We start from the raw sequence: 22276 nt of genomic DNA on the forward strand, positions 1-22276 counted from the left end.
AACAGGGCCTACAGTGAGGACTTGTACAGTTACAGAGATGATTTCAAACCTGGTTCTACACACACACCGGAGTGCAGTTAAACAAATCATTTTTACTAATACAGATGTAGGCCATATGTATAACACAGACTTCATGTCTGGAGCGGCAGGGTAGCCTAGTGGTTAGAGTGTAGTGGCGGCAGGGTAGCCTAGTGGTTAGAGCTTTGGACTAGTAACCGGAAGGTTTCAAGTTCAAACCCCCGAGCTGACAAGGTACAAAATCTGTCGTTCTGCCCCTGAACAGGCAGTTAACCCACTGTTCCCAGGCCGTCATTGAAAATAAGAATTTGTTCTTAACTGACTTACCTAGTTAAATAAAGGTAAATAAAAAATAACATTGTTCAGTTTTCTTATCTTACTCCGTTACATATCCTTGAAAGAGAAGGATGTGGTACAGCACCGGGTCAAGTAAAAGGAAAATCACATCACATGATGAGTGACTGGCTAACGGCCCGGCCTGTTGGCCTCAGTGACATCATGAACAACAGAAAGAGGCTTGCCAAGATGGAGGGCCTCAAGGCAACACTACCCTGCAAAAACAACAGCAGTCCCACGCTGTACCACAGCTAGTCTATATGACCTAACTAGCTTTAAAAAAAATAAATAATAAACTCTCATTTCCAACATGACTTCCTGCTGATTTCACATACTAACATGAGCACTGCAGTAGCCCAGTTCGGCTGAGCCAAACTTGATGACAAAGCTGTCCATTTTTTTTATTTTATAATGATTTTTTACCCCCTTTTCGTGGTGTCCAATTGTTAGTAGCTACTATCTTGTCTCATCGCTACAACTCCCGTACGGAGAGGAGAGAGACGAAGGTTGAAAGCCATGCGTCCTCCGAAACACAACCCAACCAAGCCGCACTGCTTCTTAACACAGTGCGCCTCCAACCCGGAAGCCAGCCGCACCAATGTGTCGGAGGAAACACCGTACCCCTAGCGACCTGGTCAGTGTGCACTGCGCCCGGCCTGCCACAGGAGTCGCTGGTGCTCGATGAGACAAGGATATCCCTACCGGCCGAACCCTCCCTAACCCGGACGACGCTAGGCCAATTGTGCGTCGCCCCACGGACCTCCCGGTCGCGGCCTGGCTGCGACAGAGCCTGGGTGCAAACCCAGAGTCTCTGGTGGCACAGCTAGCGCTGCGATGCAGTGCCCTAGACCACTGCTCCACCCGGGAGGCCCTAAAGCTGTCCATTTTAAGGTAATGAGGACTCATCATCAGCAGATTTATTTGACCCTTATTTTAGCAGGTAAGACGCGATAACGTGGTCCTTCTGTGGCTCAGTTGGTAGAGCATGGCGCTTGTAACGCCAGGGTAGTGGGTTCGATTCCCGGGACCACCCATACGTAGAATGTATGCACACATGACTGTAAGTCGCTTTGGATAAAAGCGTCAGCTAAATGGCATATATATATAACAGAGTCTCAAAAGGGATGAAGACGGCGGGGCTAAATGTGACAGTAGAATCGTTATTAAACTGTCAGGAGCGGTGTAGTAACACATCTTGGCACAGCCAGAAGAGGACTGGCCACCCCTCATAGCCTGGTTCCTCTCTAGGTTTCTAATCTCCACCCGGCACAGCCAGAAGAGGACTGGCCACCCCTCATAGCCTGGTTCCTCTCTAGGTTTCTTTCCTAGGTTTTGGCCTTTCTAGGGAGTTTTTCCTAGCCACCGTGCTTCTACACCTGCATTGCTTGCTGTTTGGGGTTTTAGGCTGGGTTTCTGTACAAGCACTTTGAGATATCAGCTGATGTACGAAGGGCTTTATAAATACATTTGATTTGATTTGATTTGAGGAGTGGTGTAGTAACACAGGTAGGAAGAGGTGGAAAGACAAAAAGAGGAAGTATCTGGTTGTGTCCCAAATTGCAACACATGGGCCCTGGTCAAAAGGTAGTGCACTATAAAAGGAAGTGTGCCATTTGGATTTTATGTAAAGGGTCAGGGGGTCAGGGTGTTATGTACATTCTTGGTAGTTGTGTGCTCCGTCAGGCAGGGTTAAGGGTCAGGGTAAAGGTCAGGGGTCAGGGTGTTTATGTACCTTCTTGGTAGTTGTGTGCTCCGTCAGGCAGGGCAAGGAAAGGCAGGTACTTCCACTCCTCAGGCAGGTTGTTGCTGTCATGGCCCTCCTCGGGGATGAGGGGAGGGTAGGAGTATTCCACCTGGAGAAGAGAGAGAAAACACTGCAGACCCAGACCAGACCAGCACCCAGAGACCAGCACCCAGAGACCAGCACCCAGAGACCAGCACCAGTCGGGACCTAGAAACCAGCACCCAGAGACCAGCACCCAGAGACCAGCACCCAGAGACCAGCACCCACGATCCATCCTACTAACCTATACACACAGTTAAAAGCTATCCATCTTACTCATGGAACAGATTGGCTCAGCATAGGCCTGGGAGTAGCTAAAATGACTCAACTAGAAAGCAAGTCTGTCTTTATTCAGCTAGTCATTATTTAATCTTCTGTTTTACTCCTGGGGCTTAAAATAAGACAGGGAAAATATGAGACCACACAGTCAGAACAACACGAGGGAGTATAGAGTCAGGACAACACGAGGGAGTATAGATTCAGGACAACACTAGGGAGGGAGTGTAGAGTCAGGACAACACTAGGGAGGGAGTGTAGAGTCAGGACAACACGAGGGAGTATAGATTCAGGACAACACTAGGGAGGGAGTGTAGAGTCAGGACAACACTAGGGAGGGAGTGTAGAGTCAGGACAACACTAGGGAGGGAGTGTAGAGTCAGGACAACACGAGGGAGGGAGTGTAGAGTCAGGACAACACGAGGGAGGGAGTGTAGAGTCAGGACAACACGAGGGAGGGAGTGTAGAGTCAGGACAACACGAGGGAGGGAGTGTAGAGTCAGGACAACACGAGGGAGGGAGTGTAGAGTCAGGACAACACTAGGGAGGGAGTGTAGAGTCAGGACAACACTAGGGAGGGAGTGTAGAGTCAGGACAACACTAGGGGAGGGAGTGTAGAGTCAGGACAACACGAGGGAGGGAGTGTAGAGTCAGGACAACACGAGGGAGGGAGTGTAGAGTCAGGACAACACGAGGGAGGGAGTGTAGAGTCAGGACAACACGAGGGAGGGAGTGTAGAGTCAGGACAACACTAGGGAGGGAGTGTAGAGTCAGGACAACACTAGGGAGGGAGTGTAGAGTCAGGACAACACTAGGGAGGGAGTGTAGAGTCAGGACAACACTAGGGAGGGAGTGTAGAGTCAGGACAACACTAGGGAGGGAGTGTAGAGTCAGGACAACACTAGGGAGGGAGTGTAGAGTCAGGACAACACTAGGGAGGGAGTGTAGAGTCAGGACATCACTAGGGAGGTAGTGTAGAGTCAGGACAACACTAGGGAGGGAGTGTAGAGTCAGGACAACACTAGGGAGGGAGTATAGAGTCAGGACAACACGAGGGAGTGAGTGTAGAGTCAGGACAACACGAGGGAGGGAGTGTAGAGTCAGGACAACACGAGGGAGGGAGTGTAGAGTCAGGACAACACGAGGGAGGGAGTGTAGAGTCAGGACAACACGAGGGAGGGAGTGTAGAGTCAGGACAACACTAGGGAGGAGTGTAGAGTCAGGACAACACTAGGGAGGGAGTGTAGAGTCAGGACAACACTAGGGAGGGAGTGTAGAGTCAGGACAACACTAGGGAGGGAGTGTAGAGTCAGGACAACACTAGGGAGGGAGTGTAGAGTCAGGACAACACTAGGGAGGGAGTGTAGAGTCAGGACAACACTAGGGGGAGTGTAGTGTAGAGTCAGGACAACACTAGGGAGGGAGTGTAGAGTCAGGACAACACGAGGGAGGGAGTGTAGAGTCAGGACAACACGAGGGAGGGAGTGTAGAGTCAGGACAACACGAGGGAGGGAGTGTAGAGTCAGGACAACACTAGGGAGGGAGTGTAGAGTCAGGACAACACGAGGGAGGGAGTGTAGAGTCAGGACAACACTAGGGAGGGAGTGTAGAGTCAGGACAACACTAGGGAGGAGTGTAGAGTCAGGACAACACTAGGGAGGGAGTGTAGAGTCAGGACAACACTAGGGAGGGAGTGTAGAGTCAGGACAACACTAGGGAGGGAGTATAGAGTCAGGACAACACTAGGGAGGGAGTGTAGAGTCAGGACAACACTAGGGAGGGAGTGTAGAGTCAGGACAACACTAGGGAGGGAGTGTAGAGTCAGGACAACACTAGGGAGGGAGTGTAGAGTCAGGACATCACTAGGGAGGTAGTGTAGAGTCAGGACAACACTAGGGAGGAGTGTAGAGTCAGGACAACACTAGGGAGGGAGTATAGAGTCAGGACAACACGAGGGAGGGAGTGTAGAGTCAGGACAACACTAGGGAGGGAGTGTAGAGTCAGGACAACACGAGGGAGTGTAGAGTCAGGACAACACGAGGGAGTGTAGAGTCAGGACAACACGAGATAGTGTAGAGTCAGGACAACACGAGATAGTGTAGAGTCAGGACAACACTAGGGAGGGAGTGTAGAGTCAGGACAACACTAGGGAGGGAGTGTAGAGTCAGGACAACACTAAGGATGGGAGTGTAGAGTCAGGACAACACTAAGGATGGGAGTGTAGAGTCAGGACAACACTAGGGAGGGAGTGTAGAGTCAGGACAACACTAGGGAGGGAGTGTAGAGTCAGGACAACACGAGGGAGTGTAGAGTCAGGACAACACGAGGGAGTGTAGAGTCAGGACAACACGAGATAGTATAGAGTCAGGACAACACGAGGGAGTGTAGAGTCAGGACAACACGAGGAGTGTAGAGTCAGGACAACACGAGGAAGTGTAGAGTCAGGACAACACTAGGGAGGGAGTGTAGAGTCAGGACAACACTAGGGAGGGAGTGTAGAGTCAGGACAACACTAGGGAGGGAGTGTAGAGTCAGGACAACAATAGGGAGGGAGTGTATTAGGAACTAATACAAATTGAATTGAAGAAGAATTATTTGTCCAGTCTGTGGTTGCAGAAGCAGAACAGGCCCTAGCGTCTGCTGTTTATTAAAGGCTCATGTGCATGAACATACAACAAGACCTTTGGGCAAATTGTGGTTGTTGAAAACACGTTCGGTGAATCTCCCCGTCCATTCTTTATTGTGTACCTCAGAAGGGATAGAAGTTATCCTTCTCACCCCCCTTTAAGATTTAGATGCACTATTGTAAAGTGACTGTTCTACTGGATGTCATAAGGTGAATGCACCAATTTGTAAGTCGCTCTGGATAAGAGCGTCTGCTAAATGACTTAAATGTAATGTGAATGTAAATGGATAGTCCCTACTCTCTTCAGAAGCTCTGTCGATTATTATTATTATTGGAATACACTTGAGGTATTCAGTCATTTCCTGACTGAATGAGCAGGTGGACTCTTTCTGCATGCATGCAAACACCCACACACAACCTTTCACTAGGGTAATTACCAGGCGTAAACACTGCCCTTGTAGTCCATCGTGTCTGTCAAGCTCTCCTTAAAATTTGCCAAATGACTCACTAAACTTTAGGCTAATCCTTGAAACCACAGTGACAACAACATTGCAGGCAGTGACTGCAATGTATTTGGATGTATTTGGATTTGCGTATGACACATTCTTTAATAACAGTCACATGACTGAGGGAGTATAGGCTAGCAGTACAAACATTGGCAGGTCGAAATAAAACCTCTGTGAGGAGATAAGATCTCATGTCAGGGAAAAGTGCAGATTAAATACGGATCGATTATAGCATTTCAGTAAATTACATTGATTGTAGTTTTATTTATTTACATTTTATTTTACTTTTATTTAACCAGGCAAGTCAGTTAAGAACAAATTCTTATTTTCAATGACGGCCTAGGAACAGTGGGTTAACTGCCTTGATCAGGGGCAGAACGACAGATTTGTACCTAGTCCGCTCGGGGATTTGAACTTGCAACCTTCCGGTTACTCTAACCACTAGGCTACCCTGCCGCCCCAGGTAGTTCTTCACAATATAGCCCGACCATGCACTTTGAATAATTAAGCCAACAAGGTGGTCCCTAATTCTTTACAACTGTGTTATGCAACAAAGATACTGAACAACAAAAAAATGTTTTCCCTGCTGGCCTGTCCCATCTGTGCTGGTTTATAAAACAGGTGATCAGTGACTACCAGGCACTTAGTGTCTTGTCAGTCAACCACTGGTGGGTTGAACAGAACAGTCATTCCCCTCCAAAAAGCACAAGAAACAGGATTTCAACACCCACCAGCTCAGATTGTTCTGAAATATTTTTTTTCTTCTTCTGTAAATAGAAACAGATGAGATTGTGATCTCAGAGGAATGAAGATAATCGAGTGCCCCCACATTGGTCATTTTAATGTATAGCATTCATATCATCTTTAATAAATATAAATAAATACCGGACCTCCAATTTGGGTCGTAATCCTTGCCAACACAATACCATAAAAAAAAACACCATACTGTGTGTGTCTGGGACTTTTACCATCGAAAACCACTAGAGACCATTACATCGAGACCATTACATCGAGACCATTACATCGAGACCATTACATCGAAACCATTACATCGAAACCATTACATCGAAACCATTACATCGAAACCATTACATCGAAACCATTACATCGAAACCATTACATCGAAACCATTACATCGAAACCATTACATCGAAACCATTAGAACTGCAGGAGCAGGGGCGGCAGGGTAGCCTAGTGGTTAGAGCGTTGGACTAGTAACCGGAAGGTTGCAAGTTCAAAACACCCGAGCTGAAAGGCACTGTTCCTAGGCTGTCATTGAAAATAAGAATTTGTTCTTATTAACTGACTTGCCTAAAAAAGGTTAAATAAAATAAAAATGGATTGCATATTCACCAATTGCCAGGAATGGTATAACTAACCTTTCTTCTTTCTGACCTTTCTTTAAATGGAACAAACCACACACAAAGGTGTCATTTCATGGACAAACTGACAAGCTTTAAAAATAATAATAATCATAAAATGTATTCAGCATTTATGTAACTTGGCAAGTCAGTTACAAACAAATCCTTATTTATAAGTAATCAAAAAAATAATAATATTAAAAAATATATATCCTTATTTATAATGGCAGCCTACCGGGGATTGTCACCTCGGGGATTCGGTTACTGGCCCAACCACAAGGCTCCCTGACACCCCGTTTTCATGGATGGAAGAATGGCTTGATATTATGGAGAATGACCACACGATTTATTTTCATCATGAGCAAAAGCTATTGGTTTTCGAAGCAAAGTTGCAAAGGAAAAAAATGTGATGCATGTCATAAAGGGACCTATTGATAATTGTATTAGATTCCTCGTGTCGTACTCATTGTTTAGGAAGAATTATGTTTCAAATCGGATGTTAGGTACAATATTTATTGAAGATTAAATCAAGCCTATAAATTCAAATGACCAATTTGTGTGCAATCAATTAGTTACATTCTTCTCAGTGAATAATGTGTCAGGGATGCTCATTTTATCTGTTTCTAACTCCAGAAAACTATTTAAAAATAATCTGAGATTGTGAGTACATTGCTTGTTGAAATTACGTGGAATGACCCAACAGCATAGGTCACTGCTTGGGTTGTTGTTACTGTTGCTAATCAGTCAAATAACTAAATAGCTCATTCACTCACACCCCCAGGCATTACCCAATGCTCTGCTTGACGCATAATGTAGACTCCTAGTAAGGAGCAGCTCTCCACTCTTTTCTGCTAATAGTTGCCTGGGCAGCAGCTAGTGTGCTTTATGGATCTCCACTCCCCAGACTACCTGTTTAGCATGCCTCACGAGATTGACGTACCTGACAGCCTTTCTTGTGATGAAATCCGACTACCACGATATGCAACACGGGTCCTTTGAGTTCCTCTTTGCCATTTAACTCCATGGCCCCCGGTAGTTTTGGGCAGTTATGTGTTGTTTTCCACTTGAGAGACCAATGTAAACAGCGTTGAAATGAACTGGAGTTGCTCTTTTAGGTGTTCCTGGAATCGACTTCCGCAGTCACACAATCAACCCGAGGGACTTTCACTTCCGCCTCCTCATTTTGAGTAGCGGGATGACGTCACTCAAAATGAAGCGCCATGACTCTTTAATTAATGTTTTCATTAATCATTTTTCACCGAATCAAATAATCCCATTTTCTATTCTTTTTTGGGCTACATCAAATCAGTGAATGTATGATTTAATTGACCATAGTCATAATGAAAACGACCCACTCCCAGTGCTTGAATACAATAAAACATCAGTGTTTGATTGTTTCAGTCTGATGTCTTTGGGGGGTTGATTAGTCGATCGATTACTTCCGCCTTTCTTCGAACGAACCATGGCAGCCACTCCAGCGACAAATCCGTCACAGTTGCTCCCACTTGGTTTGTGTGATTTTCTTCATATTGTGTATGAAATTATACAGATAACAAGTACGTCGGTAACGCTCAATGCGGGGTTGTAATTGAAATATACCCACTTACAGATATGTAATGCAGGAGTCATGTAAACTAGTAGTTGTAGCATGTCCGCATTGCAAAGCTAGCTAACGTTAGCTAACTAAGGAGTAAAAGTAGCCAAACCTTACCCGCCGGCCAGGATGTCACAGATATGAGCTAAATGTTTCAACTACAGCAATTTTCTGTATTACATTCGTGCCATATGAATTTCATTTATATATTTCCAATTTAAGTTAGCTAACTACATTTTGAAAGAACGCTAGCTAACTAGGCAACCAACCAGATTAGCCAAATTCAAACTCTCGCGGGAATGTTTGGGCTTCTCCAAATCAGGTCCTGCAGTCCCAGATGCAGGCTTTTGTTCCAGCCCATCACTAACCCACTTGATTCAGTCAAATAATACATTAGTCATGGTCATCTGTCTGGACAATGATTACACCTAGCAGAATCAAGATGTGCGTTAGGTTGCTGGAAGCCTGACACAAAAGCATGTAGTTCTCTTGATCGTCAGTCTGTGCTTTCAACATGTTTTTCTTGTATTCTTTCAGAGCTCGTGGACAAATGTATAGGTTCCCGAATCCATATCGTCATGAAGAACGACAAAGAAATTGTTGGCACCCTGTTGGGTTTCGATGATTTTGTCAGTATCCTTTACACAAACGTCCTACATCTAATTATAAACATCTAATTACTTGAAGAGCTGTGGGAAACCCTACGCTCCGATAGGATTTTGCTCTCCAGCCCTAATCTAACCAACACACCCGCTTGTATTAACCAGCCGCTCATTCGGACCTCGACTATCTGAAACGGGTGTGTTTGTATAGGGCTGGAGCAAAAGGCCTCACCCCCAGTCACTCTCTAGGAGGAGGGTTTGCTTCCGCTGCAGAAGTATGGTACATTGTACAAAACCAGCCGTTGTTGAATTTAAACGTTTGCCATACTGTTATCATTTAGTTCGTCAATGTACAGATTATCCTTAACCCACTTTCAGACATGGTGCTTGAGGACGTGACAGAATTGTAAGTACACAAGTATTACAGTTCACTTACATGGGAGTGGAATCACACGGCTGCTTATACATAGGCTGTGTCCCAAATGACACTCTATTCCCAATATAGTGCACTACTTTCAACCAGGGCTCATAGTGCTTTAATTAAAAGTTGTGAATGATAGCCTATATGGATTGCTCTCTCGGGCCCTGTCTAGAAAACAACCCTAGCTAGCCCACCTATGCACTTGGGGAGAACTGAAAGGGTGGCTGTTGTCTTTGATCATTTTTAGGGCCTTCCTCTGACACCGCCTGGTATAGAGGTCCTGGATGGCAGGAAGCTTTGCCCATTCGCACTACCCTTTGTGGTGCCTTGCGTTCGGAGGCCGAGCAGTTGCCATGACGGGCAGTGATGCAACCAGTCAGGATGCTCTCGATGGTGCAGCTGTCAAACCTTTTGAGGATCTGAGGACCCATGCCAAATCTTTTCAGTCTCCTGAGGGGGAATAGGTTTTGTCGTGCCCTCTTCATGACTGTCGGTGTGCTTGGACCATGTTAGTTTGGTGATGTGGACACCAAGGAACTTGAAGCTCTCAACCTGCTCCACTGCAGCACAGTCGATGAGAATGGGGGCGTGCTTGGTCCTCTTTTTCCTGCAGTCCACAATAATCTCCTATGTCTTGATCATGTTGAGGGAGAGGTTGTTGTCCTGGCACCACACGGCCAGGTCTCTGACCTCCCTATAGGCTGTATCGTTGTTGTCTGTGATCAGGCCTACCACTGTTGTCATCTGCAAACTTAATGATGGTATTGGAGTCATGCCTGGCCGTGCAGTTATGAGTGAACAGGGAGTACAGGAGGGGACTGAGCATGCACCCCTGAGGGTCCCCTGTGTTGAGGATCAGCGTGGTGGATGTGTTGTTACAACCTGGGGGCAGAGGGAGGTTTTTAGTCCCAGGGTCCTTAGGTTATGGATGAGATTTGAGGACACTATGGTGTTGAACGCTGAGCTGTAGTCAATGAACAGCATTCTCACATAGGTTTTCCTTTTGTCCAGTTGGGAAAGGGCATTGTGGAGTGCAATAGAGATGGCATCATCTGTGGATCTGTTTGGGCGGTATGCAAATTGGAGTGGGTCTAGGGTTTCTGGGGTAATGGTGTTGATGTGAGCCATAACCAGCCTTTCAAAGCACTTCATGGCTACAGACGTGAGTGCTACGGGTCGGTAGTAATTTAGGCAGGTTAACTTAATGTTCTTGAGCACAGGCACTATGGTGGTCTGCTTCAAAAAAAAAAAAAAAAGATAAACTCTCTAGGTAGATAGTGTGGTCTACAGCTTATCATGAGATACTCTACCTCAGGTGAGCAATAGCTCGAGAGTTCCTTCGATATCGTGCACCAGTTGTTATTTACAGAAATACATTGTCCGCTGTCATACCAGACGCCAGTGTTTTTTCCTGCCGGTACAGCGTATAACCAGACAGCTGTATGTTGATAGTGTCATGATTTAACCACGACTCCGTAAAGCATAAGATGTTAGTGTTTTAATGTCCTGTTGGTAGTTTATTCTTCCTGCGTAGCTCGTCAATTTTATTCTCCAAAGATTGCACGTTTGCTAGTAGAATGGAGGGAAGTGGTGGTTTATTCGATCGCCTACGTATTCTCAGAGGGCAGCCCGCCCTTTGGCCCCCTTTTTTTTCTCCTCCTCATCTTCACGCGAATCGCGGGGATCTGGGCCTGTTCCCGAGAAAGCAGTGTATCCTTCGTGTCAGACTCCTCCTGAAAGGGGATAAAAAAGGATTCTACCAGTAATCGCAGTAATCCTGATGTCTGGGAGTTATTTTCGGTCATAAGAGACGGTAGCGGCAACATTGTGTACAAAAATAAGTTTCAAAAAATAAGTTGCAAATAAACAATCAAAACACTTGGTTGGGGCCTTCCTCTCGGGCGCCATCTTAAGAGCAGTATGTTGCTAAACCCAGTAAATCCATTGGAGGTGAAGAGCTTCAGCAGTAGCCCATCACCACACGGCTTCAACCTGTCCCGATTCTTTCAGCTCTACAGAGGTACCTGGTGTAGGACAAGTGTTGAATCTTTCCTCTTGATGACTCTTGTTTTTAGTGAAATCACACCGGAGGGAAGGAGGATCACCAAACTGGATCAGATACTGCTCAATGGCAACAACATCACCATGGTGAGCATATGATGACATACTATAGATGTATTATCTGATTGTCAAATGGAGTGCGACAGACCACCATCCTATCCAGAGGGTGTACTTGTATATCAAGCTGCCGTACATTACGGAAACAGGAGATGGGCTCCTGTCCTATGGGCCATTCTTGTTCAGACGAGGCTTTTCTTAACCTTTTTTACTAGACTGTCAAATGCTTGACGCAGTATGCTGATTGTCCTGACCATTCTGTTGTGTCCTTCTCTTTTCCAGCTCATACCTGGAGGAGAAGGGCCCGAAGTATGAAAATAACATTTAGCTGAAAACAACATTATTTTACGTTGTGGATGTATACTTGCCTTCCTATCAGTACTTACTTTCCTCAGTTTGTGATGATGTTTTGTTATGGTTCTTTTGTTTTTATTTTTGAGAAAATAATTGTAAACAAAAAGTATTTTTTCCTAACGAAGGCTAAAGGTTTGTGTACAGAGCAACAGTTGGGTGGAACTTTGACATGTGTAACGTCAACCATTTCTACTTTAGTGGTGAGAAACAGTACAATTGTTTTTTTGTTGTTATAAATAAATCACAGTGATTGAAAACAAACAACCGCCAGTGTGTTCATTCGTAGCTCCTAAAGGACAACGCAGAGCATCATGAACTTCGGCCGTGGGTTGACTGTCCTCTCTCTCTTCTCCTCACCACAGAACATCGGATGTCATTTTCTGTTAACTCAATTCTACACGTTAGAAATCACCACCGTTCATCGACACCCCAGCAGGTGATCTACAGCCTGTTTATGGTGTGTTTATAGTGCATCTGTTGCTTCCAGAGTTGCAATCATCATTTAGTCTCTAGGTTCAGTGTTAAGATGAGTTTATTAGCATGAAAAAACAACAGGCTAATCTGGACACTGATGTACAAATAGAAACAGCACTGATTGAGTGTTGATTGGTATACACCTGGAAAATATCACATGGTTGAAATTAATTCAACCCCACTATTCTCTCATTCCTCTTCACCTGGGTGCCAGCCTGTTTGTGCCAAATCCTTGTCATGTTGCTTGACAAGGTCCGCAATAGATCAGGATAGAGTACAACGAAATCTGGAACCAGGCTACTTCCTCCTCCTCTCATGCATCTCAGTACATTGAGGGCTTCTCTTCTCCTTTCGGATTAGTCACTTTTTCCAGGTTCTTGCTGATGATGTCATATAGTTCCACCTGCAACACACACAAACATTGATGAAGTAGGTGGTCTTGTATACTGGTGTTTTATCTTTTCATTCTTTAAATATATACTTTTAACCTTTTTAACTAGGCAAGTCAGTTAAGAACAAATTATTATTGACAATGACGGCCTCTTTCGGGGACAGAACAACAGATTTTTACCCTGTCAGCTCGAGGATTCGATCTTGCAACCTTTCGGTTACTAGTCTCAACGCTCTAACCACTAGGCTACGCTGCCGCCCCTATAGGCCTATAGCTGGATCTAAACAACAGACGTTGTGGAAAAATGGTTTCATCTTGACGTTGCGTCTACTTTTGAGGTCTGAAAACATCTGACAAAACGTTTAATTTACGAGTGACCTTCACTTGTTTACTTATAGATTGACTTATTAAAGCTGCAATATGTACCTTTTTTTGGACCAAATTCACATAGAAATGTCAGTTATAGATCTGTCATCCTCATTGAAAGAAAGTCTAAGAAATTGTAGATCAGTTCTATATGCACTATTTCTGTGCTTGAGTTGATTTTTTTTGTTGTTGTTTGTCTCTTACTTTTTTGATCGTATCTTGCCTCTCCCAAATGGTACCCTTTTCACTGTATAGTGCACTACCTTTGTCCAGAGCCCATAGGGCCCTGGTCAAAAGTAGTGCACTATATAGGAAATAGGGTGCCATTTGAGATTAAATCAGTCACTCACATAGAAGCCACGGATGTCTAGGAGGATGACTCTGATGTCAGAGTAGACAGCCTCATCCTTCTCATGGACCAGTGAGCGGTAGTCCATCTGATTTTAACCAGAAGGAGGAGAAACACAGGGATGAGGAAGGACGAGGACAAGGAGAGATGTGTTACGACATCAGGATGAGGAAGGAAGAGGACAAGGAGAGATGTGTTACGACATCAGGATGAGGAAGGAAGAGGACAAGGAGAGATGTGTTACGACATCAGGATGAGGAAGGAAGAGGACAAGGAGAGATGTGTTACGACATCAGGATGAGGAAGGAAGAGGACAAGGAGAGATGTGTTACGACATCAGGATGAGGAAGGAAGAGGACAAGGAGAGATGTGTTACGACATCAGGATGAGGAAGGAAGAGGACAAGGAGAGATGTGTTACGACATCAGGATGAGGAAGGAAGAGGACAAGGAGAGATGTGTTACGACATCAGGATGAGGAAGGAAGAGGACAAGGAGAGATGTGTTACGACATCAGGATGAGGAAGGAAGGGGACAAGGAGAGATGTGTTACGACATCAGGATGAGGAAGGAAGAGGACAAGGAGAGATGTGTTACGACATCAGGATGAGGAAGGAAGAGGACAAGGAGAGATGTGTTACGACATCAGGATGAGGAAGGAAGAGGACAAGGAGAGATGTGTTACGACATCAGGATGAGGAAGGAAGAGGACAAGGAGAGATGTGTTACGACATCAGGATGAGGAAGGAAGAGGACAAGGAGAGATGTGTTACGACATCAGGATGAGGAAGGAAGAGGACAAGGAGAGATGTGTTACGACATCAGGATGAGGAAGGAAGAGGACAAGGAGAGATGTGTTACGACATCAGGATGATGAAGGAAGGGGACAAGGAGAGATGTGTTACAACATCAGGTCAAAGTTGAATACAGAATTTGGTAGTGTCTACAAATGCCAATTCTCACCACATGAGTTGACTTGGAGGCTTTAGCCACTGCATCACCCCTCTCTGAAAAGTACCTGAAGGAACAATAGTGACAGTCACATGTATAATATTTTTAATTTGTCAAATGTATAATGACCTCCAAGAGCTCTGGGTTACTTGAAAGCATGAAAATGTGTCCTACTTGTTAATGTTGGTGTGGAAGCCGTCCACTTTGGTCTTCACTGCAGCGGTTCTCTCCAAGATTTTCTCCTGGATATAATAAGCACGAGGACATGTCCATTTTGATGAAACACCACGAGCCTCAGTTATAAACACTACTTACAAAATCTACCCCCCCCCCCAACAAAAAAAAAACAAACAGGCATGAAGCAGTTTCCCCCCACAAAAGTTACGATTTTATTTTTTTAAAACATAACATGGCATGAGAATGTTCTTTAAACTACATACAAACGTACATTTTCTAGTGGATGAAGTATTATATTGAAAGCAGGCAGGTAAGGATGTGCAAATGGAGAATGTGATGACCATGCTTAAAAACAAGATTACAGCCATTGGGCTAGTGAGAAGAGTGAAAAATCTTAAGCATTTTATTTGGGGAATCTAAAAGAAAGACATACGAGTAGTTTTTTTTAATCCTATTTTATTTTTAATAACTATTGCGGAATAAATTCCTTGCGTTTTCTAGCGGTGACGGGTTCATATTCCCCGAAGTAGCCGTACAACAAATGACCATGCGCATCGCATTTAATTGGGCCTAGTAAATAGATGGGCTATGTATTGAAAGTGTTGCTGTATGCGATCCCATAGGCAGCACAGTTTATAATACACAGTCAAATTTAACAGGTGATCAGTTTATTTTTTTTTATTTATTTTTTTACACTAAAGCACATATGCTAGTACTGTAATATATATTTTAAAAAATTGGACTAGCCTATGCAGTGTTTCAGAATTCGGGGGCAGACCAGCATATTTAGGTTGGTTGGGGGAGAAGTCGATTGAAAACATTGTTAATGTCAAACGTTTTGCTGGCAGGTCCACAACAATTTGCCCTCGTTTTCTTTCAGAAACGGTCCCAGTCCTTTGCCAAATACAGCATGTTACTTCACAAGATGAAAGCATTCTGCCAATACCTCAAAACATTTGATCAAATTTGCTCTTTCTTTTAGAAACTGTCGTGGCCTAATGCCAACAGTTCCAAACTATACAGCGAATAAAAGGGAGTTATTGTCAACATGAAAGGTGGATGGAGGGCGTTTTCCAGACGGCGTTATAACGCACGTTCACACGCGCACAGTTTTAGGATGGCTCTGATTTTATAGCGGGAAACATGCGTATGTATGACGAGCGTTTTAAGTTAGTCTAATAATCCATATTTGTAGACGTATGTATTTTCAAAAAATGTCTCATTCAAATATTTAGTTTGACATTTTACACAACGGTTATAAATGAGGCCTCAGGAGAATACAGTTCCTTCTGCGGTAGCTTTCCACCTTTTTCAGGAATGACCACTTGACTTTAAAGATGAACAAGTGTTGACCATTTACCTGGATTGCAACGCCAAAGTCGTTCCCATCCTCTATTTTGGGGATGAGATGCTGAATCCAGCAGGACACCTAAAACGACACCCAATGACAGAATATGTTCATCTTCACCAGCATTTTTTATCTCTTTCAGTTCACCACAAGATGTCACTGTTTCTTCTATTGTATTATTACTGTAATGATGGTCTCTCAGTGATAGGATCTCTGGTTATTCTTACTGTAATGATGGTCTCAGTGATCGTATCTTGCAAAATTGCAAAAATCGCTGAAGTTGGAGACTTTTATCTCCCTCACCAACTTCAAACATCAGCTATCCGAGCAGCTAACCGATCGCTGCAGCTGTACATAGTCTATAGGTAAATAGCTCACCCATTTTCACCTACCTCATTCCCATACTGTTTTTATACTGTTTTTATTTATTTACTTTTCTGCTCTTTTGCACACCAATATCTCTACCTGTACATGACCATTTGATCATTTATCACTCCAGTGTTAATCTGCAAAATTGTATTATTCGCCTACCTCCTCATGCCTTTTGCACACAATGTATATAGACTCTCCTTTTTTCTACTGCATTATTGACTTGCTAATTGTTTACTCCATGTGTAACTCTGTGTTGTCTGTTCACACTGCTATGCTTTATCTTGGCCAGGTCGCAGTTGCAAATGAGAACTTGTTCTCAACTAGCCTACCTGGTTAAATAAAGGTGAAAAAAAAAAAAATGTATCTGGTTATTCTTACTGTAATGATGGTCTCAGTGATAGGATCTCTGGTTGTTCTTACTGTAATGATGGTCTCAGTGATAGGATCTCTGGTTGTTCTTACTGTAATGATGGTCTCTCTCAGTGATAGGATCTCTGGTTATTCTTACTGTAATGATGGTCTCTCAGTGATAGGATCTCTGGTTATTCTTACTGTAATGATGGTCTCTCTCAGTGATAGGATCTCTGGTTATTCTTACTGTAATGATGGTCTCTCAGTGATAGGATCTCTGATTATTCTTACTGTAATGATGGTCTCTCAGTGATAGGATCTCTGATTATTCTTACTGTAATGATGGTCTCTCTCAGTGATAGGATCTCTGGTTATTCTTACTGTAATGATGGTCTCTCTCAGTGATAGGATCTCTGATTATTCTTAATGTAATGATGGTCTCTCTCAGTGATAGGATCTCTGGTTATTCTTACTGTAATGATGGTCTCAGTGATCGTATCTCTGGTTAATCTTACTGTAATGATGGTCTCAGTGATCATATCTCTGGTTATTCTTACTGTAATGATGGTCTCCCTCAGTGATAGTATCTCTGGTTTCACTCTGTCCAGCAGCTTCACAATCTTCTCATTCCCTTTGATAAGGCCACAGCTTGGAGCTGAAAGACACAAAAGGAATGACACGAACTGAATCAACACACTACTTGGAATGATTTTCTAAGGCTGATTTAAATAGTTGGTCTTAAGCTAGGGAACAACAGCCACAGGTTGACAGCCATGACTCTGACCGCTGTCTCTCACCTTTCTTCTTCTTCTTCTTCTCGTCATCATTCTTGTCCGTCTCCATTTCCTGGAGGGAGAAAAATTAGTCAGTCTCTAGCCGTCAGTCAGTCTGTACCTGTAGCCATCAGTCAGTCTGTACCTGTAGCCATCAGTCAGTCCGTACCTGTAGCAGTCAGTCAGTCTGTACCTGTAGCAGTCAGTCAGTCTGTAGCCGTCAGTCTGTCTGTAGCCGTCAGTCTGTCTGTACCTTTAGCCATCAGTCAGTCTGTACCTGTAGCCATCAGTCAGTCTGTACCTGTAGCCATCAGTCAGTCTGTACCTGTAGCCGTCAGTCAGTCTGTACCTGTAGCAGTCAGTCAGTCTGTACCTGTAGCCGTCAGTCAGTCTGTACCTGTAGCCGTCAGTCTGTACCTGTAGCCATCAGTCAGTCTGTACCTGTAGCCGTCAGTCAGTCTGTACCTGTAGCAGTCAGTCAGTCTGTACCTGTAGCAGTCAGTCAGTCTGTACCTGTAGCAGTCAGTCAGTCTGTACCTATAGCCGTCAGTCTGTACCTGTAGCAGTCAGTCAGTCTGTACCTATAGCCACCAGTCAGTCTGTACCTGTAGCCGTCAGTCAGTCTGTACCTATAGCCGTCAGTCAGTCTGTACCTGTAGCCGTCAGTCAGTCTGTACCAGTAGCCGTCAGTCTGTACTTGTAACCGTCAGTCTGTACCTGTAGCCGTCAGTCAGTTTGTACCTGTAGCAGTCAGTCTGTACCTGTAGCCATCAGTCTGTACCTGTAGCCGTCAGTCAGTCTGTACCTGTAGCCATCAGACAGTCTGTACCTGTAGCCGTCAGTCAGTCAGTCTGTACCTGTAGCAGTCAGTCAGTCAGTCTGTACCTGTAGCAGTCAGTCAGTCTGTACCTGTAGCCATCAGTCAGTCTGTACCTGTAGCTGTCAGTCAGTCTGTACCTGTAGCCGTCAGTCAGTCTGTACCTGTAGCCATCAGTCAGTCAGTCTGTAGCCGTCAGTCAGTCTGTACCTGTAGCCGTCAGTCAGTCTGTAGCCGTCAATCAGTCTGTAGCCGTCAGTCAGTCTGTACCTGTAGCCGTCAGTCAGTCTGTAGCCGTCAATCAGTCTGTAGCCGTCAGTCAGTCTGTACCTGTAGCCGTCAGTCTGTAGCAGTCAGTCAGTCTGTACCTGTAGCCATCAGTCAGTCTGTACCTATAGCCGTCAGTCAGTCTGTACCTATAGCCGTCAGTCAGTCTGTACCTATAGCCGCTAGTCTGTACCTGTAGCCGTCAGTCTGTAGCAGTCAGTCAGTCTGTACCTATAGCCACCAGTCAGTCTGTACCTATAGCCGTCAGTCAGTCTGCACCTATAGCCGTCAGTCTGTACCTATAGCCATCAGTCAGTCTGTACCTATAGCCATCAGTCAGTCTGTACCTATAGCCATCAGTCAGTCAGTCTGTATTCATAGCCGTCAGTCAGTCTATTGTCATAGCCATCAGTCAGTCTATTGTCATAGCCATCAGTCAGTCTATTGTCATAGCCATCAGTCAGTCAGTCAGTCTACTGTCATAGCCATCAGTCAGTCAGTCTACTGTCATAGTCATCAGTCAGTCTATTGTCATAGCCATCAGTCAGTCAGTCTATTGTCATAGCCATCAGTCAGTCTATTGTCATAGCCGTCAGTCAGTTTACTGTCATAGCCATCAGTCAGTCAGTCTATTGTCATAGCCGTCAGTCAGTCAGTCTATTGTCATAGCCATCAGTCAGTCTATTGTCATAGCCATCAGTCAGTCTATTGTCATAGCAATCAGTCAGTCTATTGTCATAGCCATCAGTCAGTCAGTCTATTGTCATAGCCATCAGTCAGTCAGTCTATTGTCATAGCCATCAGTCAGTCTATTGTCATAGCCATCAGTCAGTCAGTCTATTGTCATAGCCATCAGTCAGTCTATTGTCATAGCCATCAGTCAGTCAGTCTATTGTCATAGCCATCAGTCAGTCAGTCTATTGTCATAGCCATCAGTCAGTCAGTCTATTGTCATAGCAATCAGTCAGTCTATTGTCATAGCCGTCAGTCAGTCAGTCTATTGTCATAGCCATCAGTCAGTCAGTCTATTGTCATAGCCATCAGTCAGTCAGTCTATTGTCATAGCCATCAGTCAGTCAGTCTATTGTCATAGCCGTCAGTCAGTCAGTCTATTGTCATAGCCGTCAGTCAGTCAGTCTATTGTCATAGCCGCCAGTCAGTCAGTCTATTGTCATAGCCGTCAGTCAGTCAGTCTATTGTCATAGCCATCAGTCAGTCAGTCTATTGTCATAGCCATCAGTCAGTCAGTCTATTGTCATAGCCATCAGTCAGTCAGTCTATTGTCAGTCAGTCAGTCAGTCATTGTTAGCCAATCAGTCAGTCTATTGTCATAGCCATCAGTCAGTCTATTGTCATAGCATCAGTCAGTCATTGTCATCATCAGTCAGTCAGTCTATTGTCATAGCCATCAGTCAGTCTATTGTCATAGCCATCAGTCAGTCAGTCTATTGTCATAGCCATCAGTCAGTCTATTGTCATAGCCGTCAGTCAGTCAGTCTATTGTCATAGCCATCAGTCAGTCAGTCTATTGTCATAGCCATCAGTCAGTCAGTCTATTGTCATAGCCATCAGTCAGTCTATTGTCATAGCCATCAGTCAGTCAGTCTATTGTCATAGCCTTCAGTCACTCCATAGCCATTCCTCTCATCTATAAAGGTAAAATGTAAAAAAATAGCCATCAGTCAGTCAGTCTATTGTCATATACATCTTGCAGTCAGACTGTAGCCAAAAACCAACTGGAGACGCCCCACTCTACAGGAACTGAGTAAAGCAGAGATCTTCACATAAGAGAGTAAGGTGGAGAGCCATGATGGTGGACATCTTATCCTCACAAGGGAGCCAAGAGGAGTCAAGTTATTAAATCCTGTTGATCTATATGGTCAGCATTCCCTACTACCTATAGAGTGCACTACTTTTGACCAGGACCCATAGTAGTGCACAGGGTGCCATTTGGGATGCAACACATGTATCTGGTTAGAAGACATTGATAGTCAGTCACCTCATCCTCCGCAGTGGGAGGGTCTGGTATGGGAATGTTCAGGGGGGCTTGGAGAGTGGACAGGTCTGGGAGGTTGAGGTCATCCTCCTGGAAGAGACATGGGAGAGATAGATGAGAGGGAGGGAGGTAGAGGGTGGAGGGAGGGAGAGAGGGATAGATGAGAGGGAGGGAGGTAGAGCGTGGAGGGAGTGAGAGATAGATGGGAGGTAGAGGAGGGTAGAAGGTAGAGGGAGGGAGAGATAGATGGGAGGTAGAGGAGGGTAGAGGGAGGGAGGGAGAGATAGATGAGAGGAAGGGAGGTAGAGGGTAGAGGGAGGGGGAGAGAGATAGATGAGAGGAAGGGAGGTAGAGGGTGGAGGGAGTGAGAGATAGATGGGAGAGATAGATTGGAGGTAGAGGGGGGTAGAGGGTAGAGGGAGGGAGAGATAGATAGATGGGAGGATGAGGGAGACAGATGAGGAAGGGAGGTAGAGGGAGAGATAGATGAGAGGAAGGGAGGTAGAGGGTGGAGGGAGAGAGATGAGAAGATGGGGGTAGAGGGTGGAGGGAGGGGGAGATAGATGAGAGGAAGGGAGGTGGAGGGAGGGATGAAGGATGAACGGAAGGTCAATTTCACAATGTAGGAAGGAACAGACCGTGACACAATGAGGCTTACCTTCAGCAGGTTGTCCAGCTGAGAGATCTTCAATGGGATGTAGTTGGAAAACAGATGATCTGCCTGAACAAAAAACAGAACTTGGTAAGTACTAACGCCCCCATTCGCCCAGGAACAGCATGCCCCCTTTTCTATTTTATTTAACCTTTATTTAACTTGGCAAGTCAGTTAAGAACAAATTCTTATTTTCAATGACGGCCTACCGGGGAACAGTGGGTTAACTGCCTGTTCAGGGGCAGAACGACAGATTTGTACCCTGTCAGCTCGGGGGTTTGAACATGCAACTTTTCGGTTACTAGTCCAACTCTCTAACCACTAGGCTACCTGCCACCTCCACTCTCTAACCACTAGGCTACCCTGCCACCTCTATACTCTAACCACTAGGCTACCCTGCCACCTCTACTCTCTAACCACTAGGCTACCTGCCACCTCTACACTCTAACCACTAGGCAACCTGCCACCTCTACACTCTAACCACTAGGCAACCTGCCACCTCTACACTCTAACCACTAGGCTACCTGCCACCTCTACTCTCTAACCACTAGGCAACCTGCCACCTCTACACTCTAACCACTAGGCTACCTGCCACCTCTACACTCTAACCACTAGAATACCTGCCGCCTCTACACTCTAACCACTACCCTGCCACCTCTACACTCTAACCACTAGGCTACCTGCCGCCTCTACACTCTAACCACTACCCTGCCACCCCTCCACTCTAACCACTAGGCTACCTGCCACCTCTACAGTCTAACCACTAGGCTACCTGCCGCCTCTACACTCTAACCACTAGGCTACCTGCCACCTCTACACTCTAACCACTAGGCTACCCTGCTACCTCTACACTCTAACCACTAGGCTACCTGCCGCCTCTACACTCTAACCACTACCCTGCCACCCCTCCACTCTAACCACTAGGCTACCTGCCACCTCTACAGTCTAACCACTAGGCTACCTGCCGCCTCTACACTCTAACGATCAGGCTACCTGCC

The 22276-nt window shown here is 45.1% G+C and overlaps 3 protein-coding genes and 1 long non-coding RNA gene across 9 annotated transcripts in view; 1 reads left to right on the forward strand and 3 right to left on the reverse strand.

Moving 5' to 3' along the window:
- Positions 1–8071, reverse strand: part of LOC118378129 (late secretory pathway protein AVL9 homolog) — a 39422-nt gene extending 31351 nt beyond the window's left edge. The window contains exons 1-2 of the mRNA XM_052484027.1: positions 7847–8071; positions 2087–2207 (exon numbers count right to left, since the gene is read on the reverse strand). Coding sequence (XP_052339987.1) covers positions 2087–2207; positions 7847–7930 — 205 coding nt within the window. The 5' untranslated portion in view covers positions 7931–8071. The remainder of the gene's footprint in view (positions 1–2086; positions 2208–7846) is intronic.
- Positions 8072–8268: 197 nt separating this feature from the next.
- On the forward strand, positions 8269–12259 carry LOC118378130 (U6 snRNA-associated Sm-like protein LSm5). Its single transcript, XM_035765071.2, has 5 exons — positions 8269–8414; positions 9038–9133; positions 9481–9508; positions 11599–11671; positions 11924–12259. Exons 1-5 carry the CDS (start codon positions 8369–8371, stop codon positions 11954–11956), a joined length of 276 nt encoding a protein of 91 aa, XP_035620964.2. The 5' UTR covers positions 8269–8368; the 3' UTR covers positions 11957–12259.
- Positions 12260–12509: 250 nt separating this feature from the next.
- On the reverse strand, positions 12510–21388 carry LOC118378128 (proteasome activator complex subunit 2-like). Its single transcript, XM_052484254.1, has 10 exons — positions 21383–21388; positions 21285–21347; positions 20630–20716; positions 17571–17619; positions 17331–17428; positions 16063–16131; positions 14700–14767; positions 14538–14592; positions 13577–13663; positions 12510–12872 (listed from the first exon to the last, which is right to left on the reverse strand). Exons 1-10 carry the CDS (start codon positions 21386–21388, stop codon positions 12792–12794), a joined length of 663 nt encoding a protein of 220 aa, XP_052340214.1. The 3' UTR covers positions 12510–12791.
- LOC127912926 (uncharacterized) lies at positions 17630–19900 on the reverse strand. 6 transcript variants are annotated; one of them, XR_008084132.1, is made up of 3 exons: positions 18634–19900; positions 18200–18573; positions 17630–18083 (listed from the first exon to the last, which is right to left on the reverse strand). It is a non-coding gene; the product is annotated as an uncharacterized LOC127912926 (long non-coding RNA). The 6 variants fall into 6 exon arrangements; XR_008084133.1 differs by having other exon boundaries at positions 17630–17987; positions 18036–18059; positions 18200–19900; XR_008084131.1 differs by having other exon boundaries at positions 17630–17823; positions 17964–18059; positions 18200–19900.
- Positions 21389–22276: the final 888 nt, after the last annotated feature.

The sequence above is a fragment of the Oncorhynchus keta genome, chromosome 28 (genome assembly GCF_023373465.1).
Source record: "Oncorhynchus keta strain PuntledgeMale-10-30-2019 chromosome 28, Oket_V2, whole genome shotgun sequence".
Lineage (NCBI taxonomy): Eukaryota > Metazoa > Chordata > Actinopteri > Salmoniformes > Salmonidae > Oncorhynchus > Oncorhynchus keta.